The 16,860-nt window shown below is 39.5% G+C and overlaps 1 protein-coding gene across 1 annotated transcript in view; it reads right to left on the reverse strand.

The window, feature by feature from the left end:
• Positions 1–16,860, reverse strand: part of FRMD3 (FERM domain containing 3) — a 146,072-nt gene that overhangs the window by 30,410 nt on the left and 98,802 nt on the right. The window contains exons 5-7 of the mRNA XM_054810791.1: positions 14,474–14,571; positions 13,142–13,265; positions 220–307 (exon numbers count right to left, since the gene is read on the reverse strand). Coding sequence (XP_054666766.1) covers positions 220–307; positions 13,142–13,265; positions 14,474–14,571 — 310 coding nt within the window. The remainder of the gene's footprint in view (positions 1–219; positions 308–13,141; positions 13,266–14,473; positions 14,572–16,860) is intronic.

The raw sequence follows: 16,860 nt of genomic DNA on the forward strand, positions 1-16,860 counted from the left end.
CTGGAGAGACCTTTCCTTTGACTGATGCAAAAATGTCAACCAGTCAACATTCTTCCAAGGCTTAAACACAGTATGTAGTTCCAGGACAAGTTCTTTTATAAATTACTCCCTATTTGTGCCTGGACAACAAACAGGGCTAAATCAATTCAATTAATGGGTTTTTTACTGAATGTTGGTAAAAAGAAGATTTTATTAAATGTTAGTAAAAAGAACTGTTACCTTGCAAGGATGAGGATCAACACCATAAGTTTCCAGAGAATATGCTTTCAGAAGCAAGTTAAATTCAGCAACAGCTGGGCTCTGACCTCTGAAATTACAACAGCAAAAAGAAAATAGGAGAACAAGACGTTTTGACTGGAGAGTTTAAATGCCTTAAAAAGGAGGAAAGAAAAGTTCTTAACTGAAATACAAACTATTTTAACCATGTTGTGTTTAGAATATAAAGAGAGAAAACTTTTCACATGTTTTTTCCTGCTGAATTGTACAGTGCCTGATGTTTTTAGGTAAATTGTGATGTTTTTTTCTCCATCCTGAGATAACCACATGCTATCCAGTTAACCAGAGCAAGTATTTATTGTCTTTTCATATAAATGCATGTCAGCCTGAATGTGAAATAAACCTCTGCATCTTTTTTCCACAAACTCTTGCTCCCCAACTCATTTAAAATGATTGTGCAGATTAACAAACATTCCTTCCAGCACAGGGTATAAACACAGCAATCATATTACACTGTCTACTCAGATGCATGCCTAATTATAGCAGTGCCCGTTACCATCATGATAGTTAAGAATCTGTCAGCATTTCCATTATATGCCCCTATTTTTAGGGTGTCTATAATCAACCATGAATATATACTAAAGCCTGAAACGTGGCATGCAAGACTTGAATTCTAGGGTAAGTTATTTGATTTTTGCTCTTCTAACTCCTGCTGTTACAATAAGCTCTAATACAGATTTACAATACCTGTTGTCAGTAAAATGTTCCAAGTACTATTTTATTCATGTATTTGCATGACTAGAGTATGTGATTCTCAAAGATAATATGGTTTTGTGACAATGAGCAGTGCTTAGGACTTTTAGAAAGCCACACCTCATGAATGCTTCTCATGCAAATTATCCAAAAAATAAGCCATAGACAAATCTTCAAGGAACACAGCAATAGTCATACTTTATCTTACCCTTGCATTTTAGGGTCCAGTCTCACACTGTGACAAATGGCACTCGAGAATTGGCATTTAAAAACTGCTCTGTGCACTGATGTAGAATAATTTCCCTGCAAGTCTCTTACCTCCCAGTGGCTAGAAACCAACAAGCACTGACATACGAGATTCAGTATCCGCCCCAAAGTTCAGTTTAACAATTAAAACAATGTCTGGCATGCTTGTGGATGTCAAACCCTATTTTGAACCTACTAAGCTGATGCCCTGTGGTAACATAAGTGTCAATAACCTTTTCTGTTACAAAGTTTTGATTTGTGCTTATTTGTATTTTGTTGTTCATGGTCTCCCAGTCAATCCCATGATACTTCTTTGGCTTCTTTCATATGTCTTTTGGTCCTCCTTGATACTACACTACTTGCACTTTATTTCAGATCACATTTCTTTCTCCTTCCTTTTTTGGTCTCTTTCTCACCACTTTCCAATGGAGAAGAACATGTATCAAGTGGAACACCAAAAATTACAAATGTGCATTTACACTGACACTTGGATATCAAGCCATTGACCACAACTCTTTGAGTGTGACCATCCAGCCAATTCCTTACCCACTGAGTGGTCCATCCATCAAATCCATGTCTCTCCAATTCAGAGACAAGGATGTCATGCAGGACAGTGTCAAATGCCTTGCACAGGTCCAGGTAAATGACATCAGTTGCTCTTCCCTTTTCTACCAACGCTGCAACTCCCTTTTCAATACTAATAAATCACAACTTTAAGTGTAATCACAATGTTAAGGCTCATTTATATGAGCCTTAAAAAGGCAACAAGTTTGTTTCATGCACCAACCAACTGCACAAGACAGAAGTAATTCACTAACTTGACCTAAATTACTTAAAACACTTATGTTGCATAATGAAAAGCCAAACAAATAGACAGTTTGATTGCTTATTGGATATAGGGCCCTACAGAAAAATAAGATCGTAAAATTAATCTTTCCCCCACCTCCCTTTGCTATTACAAAGGAAAGTAGTCAGTCTTCTGGTTTGAAAGGACAAAAACGTGACAAATTGGAACAATGTGTTTTGGGAGTTTTGGGATTTCCAAAAAGGAAAACATTATTAAATTACAATCATTACTAAGGAGACTCATTAAAAAAAGAATTAGCATGCTCTCCCCATCTATAGCCTCTGAAACTATGCTTTGTGCACATCAAGTGGAACAAGCTGTGGTACTTGGAAAAAAAAGCAGAAGACATGGACAAGTTTGATCTTATCAGGTAACAAGCTAATCAAATGGCTACTGTGCAAAGCCTTAAAAGTACATCACAAAGCAGAAAAGTCAAGGGCACTATCAAAATAAAAAATCCTCATGCATCCCTTATCGAGGGATTAATATTCAAGCCTTGATAATATGCTTTTCATCTGTAATTTAGCAATGAAATTTTCTTTACTGAATAAAAATGTAACTATAGCAAATCCTGCAAAGTCAATATTTTTTTAACAATCACTAATTTAACATTAGATATGCCTTTGATTGGCTTTGTTAAAAAGCCTTTAAGCTTTCTACATGCAAACAGCCTTACACAAAAATGTATAGAGTTCCTTCACTTACGCAAGTGTATTGGGTCTGCGTGGCAAGGTTTTGGTAGCAGGGGGGTTGCAAGGGTGGCTTCTGCGAGAAGCTGCTAGAAGCTTCCCCTGTGTCTGACAGAGCCAATGTCAGCCGGCTCCAAGACGGACCCACCGCTGGCCAAGGCTGAGCTCATCAGAGACAGTGGTAGTGCCTCTGGGATAGCAGAGTTAAGAAGGAAAAAAAAAAACAACCTGGGAGTAGTTTTTGCAGCCAGAGAGAAGAGTGAGAAGATGTGAGAGGAACAACTTTGCAGACACCAAGGTCAGTGCAGAAGGAGGGGCAGGAGGTGCTCCAGGCGTCAGAGCAGAGATTCCCCTGCAGCCTGTGGAGAAGACCATGGTGAGGCAGGCTGTCCCCCTGCAGCCCATGGAGGATGATGGGGAGCAGTGATTCCACCTGCAGCCCATGGAGGACCTCACGCTGGAGCAGGTGGAGGCACTCAAATGAGGCTGTGACCCCATGGGAAGCCCACACTGGAGCAGGCTCCTGGCAGGAGCTGTGGTCCCGTGGAGAGAGGAGCCCACGCCAGAGCAGGTTTGCTGGCAGGACTTGTGACCCTGTGGGGGACCCATGTTGGAGCAGTCTGCTCCTGAAGGTCTGCACCTCACCGAAGGGACCCACGCTGGAGCAGTTGGTGAAGAACTGCTGCCTGTGGGAAAGACTCATGTTGGAGAAGTTTGTGGAGGACTGTGTCCCGTGAGAGGGACCCCACGCTGGAGCAGGGGCAGAGTGTGAGGAGTCCTCCCCTGAGGAGGAAGGAGCAGCAGAGACAACGCGCGATGAACTGACCGTAACCCCCATTCCCCATCCCCCTGTGCCACTGGGGGAAGGAGAGAGAAAAAACTGGGAGTGAAGTTGAGCCTGGGGAGAAGGGAGGGGTGGAGGGAGGTGTTTTAAGATTTGGTTTTATTTCTCATTGCTCTACTCTGATTTTATTGGTTATTAATTAACTTAATTTTCTCAGGTTAAGTCTGTTTTGCCTGTGACAGTAATTGGTGAGTGATCTGTCCCTGCCCTTATCTCGACCCAGGAGCCTTTCGTTGTATTTTCTCTCCCCTGTTCAGTCAACAAGGGCAGTGATAAAGCAGCTTTGCAGGGTACCTGGTGTCAACTAACGCCTCTTACAGGGAAAAACCGGAATATTTAGACAACACATCTTTGCTGGTGTGTAACTCAGTTCTCTCAGGCACACCAGGTCTCTCTCTCTCAGTGCACCCTCTCCTTTTGAACTTATATGACTTCCCAAATTTTTCAGTATGTAGTCAGCATTAAACAGAAGACATTCTCTTTGCATATGTTGCAGCCACTATAGCACTCAGCTGCACCATGCTAAAGGTTTTGAACAGGACCAGTAAAAGAAACTGTTACACAGAAATGTTTCTGTACACCATATGAATAATGAAATGTGGATTACTTCTGAAATTTAAGCTCCACAGTTACTAGCTACAAATTAATGATTCAACCTAGGAATCAATCAATCTGAAAGTCCCCTATAAAATTTTAATGAAACAAAGACTTTAATAGAAGACTGAGAAGTCTGCAACACACTCTGTTTTTTCCTTTAGGCTCACAAAAAGTACGCGCTAGAGGATGTACAAGTTCTGTTTATTCCCTACAGGCCCCCCAACTCTGAAGCACTTCAAAGGCCAGGCAGCTCAACAGGGAATACTTCCAGGGTGTGCCACAGCAATGATCTACTTCTGCTAGCTGCCAACACCCATTCACTCTAGAATTTTCTCCCCTTCATACCTTTCCTTTGAGGTATGTAGCTCCTACATACTGAAGTAGTGAAACTTGGTGAAAGTCAAAGATGAGACAGCACAGGATTGAGCATTAATTCCTTTTAACAAATGGAGAAGACTACATAGCAATAACAGCAAAGAAAAGGCATTTTCAATGCTATTCTTGGTTTCTTGCTTCCTGAATGACCTTAGTGAAGTCACTTCATCTGTGTTCTCTGATTCTCTTACTGACTTATAAAGTGCTGTGAGATACTATTATCAACATACTAATAACAAAAGGCGTAATTATCGTCCATACTTTTGCTTCATCTCTATGTCAAAGTTACTTGCTGCAAATACATTAGTAATAAGCTACTTAAGCATGCCCCATGTACTATTAGTTTCTGGATATTTATGGTCTGTGGAGTGTTTCAATGTAATTAATTCAAAGAATAAGTAAGTATGTATATAATGGTCTGGCCTCTAGAAACATTACGTATTCACCTCTGTGCAAACCAAGGAAAAGTACCAGCCATAAAGCTTTAAATAGAGTAGGCTTGATCTTCATCAAACACCCTTTGCAACTGTGGACATACTTCACTGCAGTCTCAGGAGAGACCACAGTGACTATTTCAGGAAGGATCTCCATCTTTGAAATATTCTGCTTGTTTTGTCCCAGATCTTGTACAGGACATCTCTCAGCAGAACATGGTTACCTGGGTTTCCTTTTAACCTAAAAAAGCACCAGAATTCTGAATAAAGAATCAACACATTTGGCTACACCATAACTGATCATAGAACTGTTTACCAACATAGCTGAGGATTTGCTGTTGTTTCTTTAAATCTTTTTACAGGTGGTTGAGACTGCAATTGCTATACAATTATAGTGATAAAGATCTTGAGTAGTTTTTACTTTTCCTTTAAGCTCAGGAGATTTTGGCAGACTGTGGAGATGGTTTTAAATACAGTCTGCTAGCATTTTTAGTCACAATGAAAGTTCTAAGGAGGACTATGTGGTATTGAAACACAAATCTGCTACAATTATCAGTGTTCAGTTTTACTGGAGACAATAGCACAACTGTGGTGATAATTTCAAATAAAAGCACTAAATGAAGACACTGGTAAACAAAATTGCGTTGTAGGCTGTGGCTCAGTTTGCCAGAAGAGCGATGCCACGCTCTGCACATTGCCCAGGCAGCAGCGCTGCTCCCCTAAGAACTGCCCAGCGTCGGGGGGGAGAAAACCCTTTAAATGGGTCTCCGTATGAAAAGAGACCTTATCACCTGGCAAGTAGCTGAATTGCTGAAATGTTGCCAGAACACAGTAAACTTAGAAAACTGCAGAACACTCAAATATCAATTTTACCTTGTACTGCAAAATCGTTTTTTCTCTCAGATAGATAGAATCCTAGGATGAGAAAAACCTGAATAATCACTTTAAAACAATAATCAAACTCTTTTACTGAGTCTATTAAAAGCTTATGGCTTTAATTTTACACCATGTATGCTGTAATGACGTGCCACTTACACATCTCCTTCTACTAGAACATTTCAAATTACTTGTGTGCCTTCAGAGATCAGGCTGAGACGATATCTCTGAAGTTTGTGTTTAGGTATACGTATTTCAACTTTTCTTCATAAATTGATGCAGTGACGCAGACAGCTTTAAGCCTGTTCAACAGACAGAATACATTTACAGAGCAGATGCAGTTTTAATCTACCTATTATTAATTTAAAATCTATTCCCATGACACGGAGACATCCACTGAGTTATCTGGTTTTAATATCACAGTAGATTCATCTTTCTGGACCAGACACACCTAGTCCATAAAGCCTTCTCCTAAATAAAGAACAGGTGGGGAGGGAGAGAAGGGGCAGAGGAAATAGGTCCTTTCAGCTGATGAAGAAATCCCAACATTGTAGAAATTCACACAGACATCTGAATTCAGCAGTATGCTATATATGCAGAACCCGAATCCAAACCTCACCATGACACAGGCAACAACTAGCTTGATAAAGAAAACAACCACATTTGTGGATCATGATTTTGACTACTCTTCCAAAGGAGTAAAAGAAAAAAAGAAAAAAAAGTGCATGCACACACCAAATAAATCTTTCCTAAAGGTAAAAAATTATCAATGTTACAATAAAAACAGCTATCTTTTTTCAATTCAAGTACATTATCCTTTTGACTGAATACTTCCTGGATTTCCCATTAAAAGAAAAATCACATGTATTGATATATCTTCTCAGGTTTTCACTGTATCGAACAGACCTTTGGGAAAAGAGAAGAGACACCTTTTTTGCCTTTGAATTTCCCTTCTCTAGATTACTGCTACAACTACATCTTGCATTAAATATATCCTCAGGCAAAGCTGCTCCTCACCATAAAGCTTCTGGAAATACTCTCTGTGCCATGCAAACACCAATCCAACAAACCAGCATCTCACTGTTACCATTTTTCTAGTAAGTGCATTCAGAATTGCAAGTACAGTTCCTTAATTTTAATTGGTGTTAAGCACACTTCTGTAAGAAAAAAATGGTTCAGAAGAACAAAGCTTTGAGGAAAGCAACACACACATCATTCTTTGGGGAAAGGACTAGGTGACTAGGACAACTTGTTATTTCAAACTTCCAATAAATATACATTCCAGCTATCTCTCTAGTTCAGTCACATTACAACTGACAAGAATTGTGGAGTGAAAGAATACACCAGGAAAATACAGCAGAATAGAAACAAACATATTAATCACCTCTTACAGCAAACATGATGGCATTTTAATACCAGATTCCTAAATTAGAGAGAATTAGATGAAGTTGCAGTGACAGGTACTAACATACAGCCTGATGGATAAATCTGATCTGTAAATGAGCCAGCACTGGCTACCAAGGCTGAATCGAAGAGGACACTGGGTGCAGCCCAGGGCTGTAATGTAGGTGGGACCCCGAGCAGCTGTCACCACGTGAACTCCCACTACACATCATCGTCCTCTTCAGCTCTCCAAAGGCCTTGGTATACTTTGTATAGCTGAGAACTACAAAGATTTGGCTCCTTAGGCCTGGAAGTCAGCCATCCTGCTGTAGCCCAAGTCCTGCTCTTTTCCAAACTCTCCCCTCCCCTACATGTAAACCTCAACAGATCCTCAGTCCCCAGCAAAGTGGCTTCTGTCTCCTGTAACGTGACTTGCAAGTTTTGGAGCACACCATACGTTCTACCATTTGGATTCCCTTCGTGCATACAAGGCTGTTAGATACCGATGTGATTAGGGTAGTACAAGAAGCTAAATATAGAGTGTAGACGAGTATGCTGCCAGCATTAAATGCATAAAAGCAGATAATATGTAGTTTTAATTGCAAGAAGCTCTTAAATGAAATACAAGATCCACCTTATACTGGACTTGCTAAACGGGAATTTAGTTTTATCACTTTTTAATGTATTCAACAGCATGCAAGAAGTTGCTTTAATCTTGGATCAAACGATATTAACACCCACAAAGAAAAGCATTTTCTAGCAACCCTTGCCAAGTCTTCTAGGACAGCCTCCCAAAATATACTCTGATAGTAACATTTGTAGTTATGCTTGCCAGTGGCTCCACTGACAGCTCCATGTCTGCAGGAGAGCTGGAGAGCCAGATTAGCAGAGACTGAGAAATCCTGTACTCCTGCTGGCACCAGAGCCTGAGCACCCACAGTAACCGATGGTACAGTGAAGGGAATACAGTGAGAGTTAGAGCAGCAGAGGAAATTTAAAAATTTAAACAACGCTTCTCATTTAGCTTGGATCAAAGAAGAGCATTAATTTGCTAGTCTGGTTTTCAAGAAAATACTGCCCTTTAGCTTAAAAGTTTAAATTGCTTTCGAGGTAGTTAATAGCAGAACATTGCAGTGATTTCACACCCTCAGAGGAAACTTTTCCTTCTCCCAAAAGATGTTCTCCCACATACGACTTTTGCAAAAGCTGGAGTATTTGATACACACAATGGAGATGACAGCCAATTCAGTAGCACTCAATCTTCTTGGGCCTGTATCCACACTGGCCATCCCAAGCAATAATAACTAACTTGCATTTACCTACACGAGGTCAGCCTGGGAAACAGGCATTTGAACAGGTCATGTAACTATAATTCACTGGTCAAAATTAATGTTTGAGTTGGGGTTTTAGATAAATTAGCGGCTGTTTACAGAACACTTTTATATAAATTACATGCCATGATATTTCTTACCAGGAATAAGTAAAAATGGATCATTAGTTTTCAAGTGGGATACAAAAAATATATTTATTTTCAAACACTGAGTCCTTTCAAAAAAGAAAAAAAGAGAAAAAAGCTATTATTCCTACAAATATAAATTCCCTTGATAGGGATTTATGTGGATCTTCTCTTTGGAAATTCCTGTATTTTCAGGTGTCTGGCCTCAGGGAGCTCTGGCTGACATGTATTTTTCAAAAGCTATGGAATTTTATCACAGTAACAAATGTTCTGTTAAAGAACATAAGATTTGACAAAAATTCATAAGAAGGAACTTTTGTCTCAGAAAAGGGAGAAAGGAATGTGACTGCACTAAAAACATCTGATGTACTATTTGGTCATCTGAAGCAAATTCCACAGTTGTAGCAACACAGAAGTCAATTTGGAACTAGTACTGACATAGGTGTATATGTACGCACAAAGTCCATTCTTTTGTAAAAGGAGCCCACAAAATCCAATAGCAATAGCTAGAAGCCAAACTGGACCAGCTACCAATGCAGGTTGCCCAAACCAACAAACAGTACTAATTCTGCCATGGAAAAAGTACAACTGGTTTGGGAACATCTGAAAGGAGCAAACTCCTGATGTGTTAAAAAAACCCCAACATAACAAAACAAAACCTCAAATCCCAAAGAGATTAGTAATGTCACCTAACTGATCTTTCACATAAAAACCTAGTAATCCTGCTGTTATGTTTGAAGAATTAGCCTTTCACTCAGTTTTCCTCTCCTCTACCTAGATTTCATGACTCTGCTTAACCTCATTTGATGGGTTAGTTTTGTTCTGGTTTTCCCAAAATCTATACAGAATTCTTCACTATATTTTTCTTAAGCTGGGGGTTTTTGGTCACCAGAAATAAAAATGAACTATGGCTTTATACACTGAGCATAGTGCAGTGTATTAAATATCTTTAATACTGCCAAAATAGGTGAGAACAGAATGTGTGGTTCCATGTACATTTGCATGGAAGTAAAGTAAAAGAAAGTAAGTTATTTTTAACTTGGATCATTTCACTGATGTGATTTACAATGCAACCTTACAAACACTTGCACACATCTAACTAAAAGTGGTAAGGGACATGCAAATGAACAACCTGGGGAAGGACCTTAGCATTCACTTCACTTGAAGAAGGTATACCAGAATACTCTCACAGAATATCCAGATTTTCATGGCCCAAATCTTTTCCAATCTGTTAAGAGTGGCAGGAAAACAGAAATGCAAGTAGCTATTATTTCAGTAGCTATGCTCTGTTGCAACCGTACTTAAAAACATAGCATCCAAATCAATTTTGAATACTTTTAAGAACAAGTCTCCAAGTCCCATCAGTTGCTACTGCATCCTCACATACCCTAAGTTGTAAGAGCACTACCTCTCTGCCTCCCAGCAGTATTTCAAAAGAAGACTTACTTGGAATGACAGGAAAATGAGACTATGTATTGTGATGAAATCAAGGCATGTGCTTGCCCCATCCCTGGTACGGTTCAATGAAATTATTCCTGTACCTCTCCCTTTCTCAATGAGGGAAGAATAATTAATTAAAATTCACAAGATGATTAATCACAGCTCAATAAAGTTGATATACATTTTTGTTTGCCACATTTATATTTTTGCAATTAGGTACAGTGGAAAGTCACATAAAAGGTCATATTTTGCTAAAATCCAGTGATGTTCTCACAGACACAAAGGACAAGAAATAGGGGCACCATGTCATACATCTATTTTAATTAAGAAGAACCAGGCTTCTAAATAATACAAGATGAGTCACTAAGTCACTGGCAGCTGTCACAGTACCCTATCAATGCTTCCCAGACATCCTACTCACTATCTTTCATGCACCTTTCAAAAGGTAAATTCTTCCATCATGCTGTAGGGCAGAGGAAAGGATGTGCCCAGTGAACAGATATTGGGGATGATGAGACAGGATTCAGTGAAAAACTGGACCCTTCCAAGCCACAGGGCTTTGGTTATATGGGAGCCTGCTGCAGCAGAGAGCACTGTGAGCTCGGTGTTTTTTCTAATCAGCTTTTTTCCAGCCAGATACGGAAATCTGATCATCTAGCACTGGACCTCTCTCTATATATAGTTCATTATATGACAGATATGTTTTATTAATTTGTAATCCTAGAATAGAGATCCATAGAATTAAATATCCGGCAAAAGGTAAAACTTCTATGTGACTAGTGAATGTCTGATGTAAATGTAACAGGATGATCAATTTTGGGAAGACAGAGCTACAGTGGACAATTGCCAGGCAGTAGCTACCCAAACAGCTCTGAAACTGTCTTTGTAACCAAACAGGTAAGGCACACCAGATGCTGACATACGTGAAAGAAAACAGAAAAGAAAGAAAACAGTTCCTGAGGGCTGCAAAGAGCTATAAGACACCAAGCCTAACATTCATAACATACAAACTGGTAAAGTCTAGAACAGAAAGAGAATTAAGGAACACATACATGTAAGTGGAATATATGAGGAGAGTTCTGCTTTAAATTATACTTATGCCTCAAACACCTCCTGGAATCTTTTGCAGGAATCAGCAGATCCACAGGCAAAAGAAGTCGGGTTGGTACCATCTGATTTCCAAAAGGCAATAATGAATAGTGTCCCTCACCGAGACTACTGAAGAAATTTAGGGGACGTCCTCAGATGCTGAGCAGCCATTAATGGGAGGAATCCATGACTAGGAGAATCCCAGAGGGACCTCTGCAAAGGCTTGTAACATTTACTGTCACAGGATCAGGAACATTACACTAACAGGAAATGGGGTTCAAAAAATGAGCTAAAAGTGTGCCTGGTTATTCATAATAGAGGAACTACCGGAATAAATTTACAATGGATGGGTAGGATTATGCACAACGGGGGGGGAGAAAAAAAAAAACCAAAACACAGAAAAATAACATCTCTCCCAGGGCTATGAAATACAAAAAATGCCAGCTTTGACTAACCACCCTTTCTGCTCTTCTCCTAACTTTAAATACAGGACTAGCCTGTTCTTGAAAGACTGAATTGATCAAAATCTTTTCAATTGCACCCTGGCTTAATTGATGAAAGATCTTGCATGGTTGAATTCATCCTTTGGACATCTGTGGCCACTGTATGGAATAATACTGAAAGTAAGAGAAACTCTGTTTTCTTTTTTTAAAAGGCTGTTCCTATGGGTCTGTGTGAAGGGCAGCATGGACTGCTCTAAAAATATTAGCTGCAGCTGTACCATTTAAAATATTGTTTTGCTGAAAGACATATAAACAAAGCATATAGGTTTCAGGAAGTAAAAAAGAGAAGACATTAATATTAGCAAGCTTACTGTCATTAATGTTGCACTTTGGTTGAACAACATATATGATATGCTTCTGAAAATAAAAAGTGTTTTAAGCTCTAACTCCTCTGGCAAGGAATTTTTCTTTTTTTTGTCCCGCTAGAAATTTGGTGTCTGACAATATAATTTTTGTATAAATAGTATTCGTATACTTAAGCAAAGCACTTACATATGTCACAATATGAAAACAAAACATAGGAGTTTTAAGCAAGTGTGAAGAGCCTTGTAATCTTTGAATAAAAATTGTCCTTCTACTTTACGTAATTAATCGTTTGCTCTCATTTGATTTTCTTCACATCCTATGCCTCCCCAAGTTTGCCGAGGACTATCCTCAACCAAGCGAAATGACTAGGGCATCATGCAAGCTAACGTCACGTCGACAGTGCGTGTCATTCGCTGACAGGCCTGAAGAGGGTGCAGTTGCACAACGCACTGCTGCTGCTCTCCTGAAACACCGTACTTCAGGGACACATTCAACTTTGAAACCAAGAGATTGATTAATCTCTTTCTCCACTCCCCTTTGTCACACTATTAAAAAGTTCAGGACAGGCAAAGAGCATACAGACTTCTGAATCTCACGTCCTTAGTCTTCCAAATTATTTAAATACATTTCTGTGCATTTCACCGCTATGTTAAGAACCTACAGATGAAATTACTTAATTACGGTTACAGTCAGGTCAATATCTATGAAGAATTTTATAATAGCACTACATACAGCAATTTCACAGCAAAAGACCTAAGTGTAATCCCTAAATGAAAGATGTCATTCCACTAATCAACCAGAGCAGCACTCATGATGGGAGCCGCTCCCACTAACCAGACCTACATTTCAAGCAAATGCAGTCTAAATTACCAGCACACATGCAGGAATCATCTGTTAATGAAGGTTAACAGGAAAAGAAAACCCACTAAGCTGAAACCACTTTTTCAAATACAGCATATTAGACAGTATATTGGTAGAGCATCTATTATAATCCAAGGAACAAACCCTCCTAAGTTAACATATGCTACTTGGAAACAGATAAAAGTATTTCTTAGCTGTCTCTTTACCAAATAGCATTCTAAAGTACCTGAAATCATTTTTATGCATGTCAGCTATTTTCTTCTCGAGCTTTTGTGACTGCTTGGGAAAAATCTTAAAGTCGTTGATGTAATTCTCTGGGTGTTCATCAGGATCATAATCACCAAGCTCAGCTAAACAGATCCGAAATACAAAACAAAACAGAAAAATTCAATTGCAACATTAGTTAATAAGGAAAAAAGGCAGTAAATACAGGTAATTCAAGATACTTCCATGATCGGTAAGAATCCAGCTCAAAAAAAAAAGGCTACTTTGAAGAACTGACAGTTAACTAGAACAACAAAATCCTTATAACTGCCACTTCAATCAATGCATTTCAAGTGAAGTTCATGGTTTATTGACTGCAGCAATAATTAGCAAACCTAAACTATTGTCTATGGCAGAAACATGCTCTGTAAAACAGAGGCATAGGTAATTTTCCCCCTTTAAGAACCTGTCATTTTGGTACCAGGCAGAACTAAAGCAATGCACTCCAGATTCTCCTCTTTTTTATACCAATTTATCCTCACTGATAGGGACTGGTTTAATTTTGTTCCGGCAGAGAAACACAGGCTGTAACATTATTTAAGGTGGCCCACAGTATTTCAGTCCTCTTCTAAGAGCTGCGTCACTTAGGTACCCAAACACGGCATTGGTGTTTGAATTTTCTAAATAAGCCTCTTTTAATAAGGTTTAGACTGAGTCTTGGTTTGGATACGCTGCCTTATAATGTGTTAAGAGCTTCATTCATGTTAAGGCAGAATGAAGGGGACTTCCACACGTATGACATCCCTAACCAGACATCTAGCTATTTTTCTGTGTGCAATCCAAGACACATACTTGAATTTGGCTCTAAATAAATGATGGGGAGAGAAAGGGGGAGAATTAAAAAAAAAGGAGCAGCGGGGGCGGGGGGGGGGAAGATGACCTTTCTCCTTGAATAACATCTACTCTTTTTGACATGAGATTCCATGATCTCACAGGTCTTCTTTACTGTAAGAAAGGGCACTGAAGGGCACTTTTTCCTGCTTAGTTCAAATGGAATAGGCTACATCTACATTCAGGATTCAGCATAGAATTTTGCTTTGTTTATAACTGGAATCTAACATTGATGACAACCTGTTGTTTTTAAATTTTTTTTAAGTTCCAGTTTGGCTTTAGTTGGCTAAATGGCTGAATTACTTGAAACCCTTTACAGTACATGTCAACGCAGGGAAACTAAAAAGAAAAAAATAAAAAAATGTTATTGTTAGCTATATTCCCACAACAGTTTTGAGTTTCTCATTATACTGAACATACCTATGAATTAAGTATTTACAAAAAACCTGCTGTTTGTACTTACCTTGCACAATACAGGCACCCAGGTAGGCAGCATCAGAAAAAGAACACAGCAAACGGCCATGGAACATGTCCCTTTTTATTTGTAGATATAAGAGGTATCTGAAATATAATTAAAAAATTGGGAAACAATGTGGCATCTTTTTGTAACAGATTTAACGTACCAGCATGAAACCAGTTGTGCAACTCTTCTGGATCTCTCTCATACTACCTTAAATGGCACGAAAAAGAGGCAAAGCATAACCACAGGAAAAACTAGATGTAAGACGAGAATTTTCTCAATAACAATGGAAGTAACAAAAACCCACTGAGAGATAGCATGGAGAGTACTTTATTTAAAATATACGGCTGTTACAATGCTCATTAGTAATGTAAAATAAATTACAGTAATGTAAGAGTGTTTGAGCACACCCTGTCTCATTAAATACAGGTTTACACAAGGAAATCAGTCTCTATCATTGTAGACAAAATAGCACATTGACCCCAGTGGAGAGGATTTCTTTCCTTTTCTGTTTTTCAATTTGCGAGTAATCCTGGATGAAGCTTTGAGGCAGAAGCAACTCCGTGAGGACCAGAGGGGCGGCAGGCACAGGGGACCTGCCTGAGGGAAACCTCTCCCATTCCTCTCAGAGCTGTTCTTCCTCCAGAAGAACTGGGGAGAAGAAAGCAAAAAGCTCCTCCTTCCTGCCCTCCACCTCCTACCACGGAGCAGCATTATTTCTAATGGCAAGAGAAGAGAGGCACAGCTGTGAGGCCATGGCTTTCCCTTTTGCTTCCTCCACCCAAGAGCAGCCTCCCAGAGATGGACGAGCTCACAGCCCCCTGACTCACTCACAGCTCCTTTCCCAGCCACCTAGCTGGCTACAGCTGCACCATTCAGCAGCTTCACCCCTCTGGGAAAATAAACCATTTAAGCATTGCTTTAGCCAGATAAAGTCACCTATCTAGAGTGTGCTGTCAGACTCAGTGGCTTCTGCAGACCTTGAGGACATTTCTCAATGCTGCCAGTCCTCTCCAACCTTGAGCTATAGCTGATAAAAATGTGTTTTATGAATAAAACTGATGTCAGAAATATTTTGCCCAAGTTACTTGGTTCTGTGCGTACCATCAGCTCCTCCATCAAGTAGCTTATCTGAAGCTTACAGAGAGTTCTAGATTCAAGCAAGACTGGAAGTATTATCTGAAGGGCAAGAGATATTTTCCTCCTTTCCTTGGATTGTTACTAAATGCTACATAAATACAAGACGGTTAACACTGAGAAAAGCAATTTGTTCTCATTGGGAACACATCTCTTCACTGCATTACAGCATTACAAGTTCCTACAGGAACCTTGCACTTCCAATGCCTTTTATTTATTTTGCAATCTCTTTTTTTTTTTTTTTTTTTCCTGTAATCAGTGTCCAGTAACAGCTCACTAATTCAATTCCATAATTTGGTACTGCCACAGTACAGGTAGCTCCCAGAGGAGAACTGCATCAGGGTGAACCGAAGGCCTCAGTTAGATGCAGTAAAAATTCTTAATCTGCAATGACAGCCTACTGGAAAATGCTCAGAATATTGATGCAGATACCACACATAACTTGGACAAATAAGCAGTCCTCATCCTAAAACTTTTGGTAAGCCTTGCCAGGGTGAAAAATTGGGTGGTTGTTCTCCAGAATGACCATTAGCTTGAGGCCAAACTGAGTTCACCTTTTAAGAAGTGCCAAAAAAAGCCACCCATGAAAGGGCATCCCAAGATTTCACAGCATAGCTTATTAGCTGAGCTGTAAGGTCAACATACCTCCAGCAACACTGCACATTGGTGGCTTCTGACTTTGAAAATTACTATAATGAGATACGAAAGTAAATAGGCTTCTGGAAAAGCATATTAACCCACTGCTCGTGACCTGAGTTTGCAGACATGAGGCTGAGATGAGAACTAAGAATCTGAAGTCCCAGGACCGTGCCCAGTCCAACTCTCCAGCTGTATGGATGGAGGCAAACACTATGAACAGCTACTTTTCTATGAATATTTTGGTATTTAAAAGAAAAAAAAAAATTTTGCAGGAATTTTTTTCCCATGTACAGGATTAAGCACCAACGCCGCCCACCTTGACCAGCTATTACAAGCCATTATCTACAGAGCCCAGGGAGAATGGAAAATCTCCATTGACTCAAAGCACTTATTTAACAGTCAGGCAGCCTCCCTCTTTCTCTCTCTCAAACGCTATGCAATAAATCATGTTAGATTGCTGAAGTGAGATGGCAGGGAGTCCCCTTCCCCCTCAATTATTATTTTATAAGAATAAACCTGAAAACACACATACCTGAATTCAGTAGAATTGAAAACAACTTTTTTGAAATACAGGGGGACAGCCATAATACAACAGTTTGTGATGGGTCACAAAG

This window comes from Grus americana, chromosome Z (assembly GCF_028858705.1).
Source record: "Grus americana isolate bGruAme1 chromosome Z, bGruAme1.mat, whole genome shotgun sequence".
NCBI lineage: Eukaryota > Metazoa > Chordata > Aves > Gruiformes > Gruidae > Grus > Grus americana.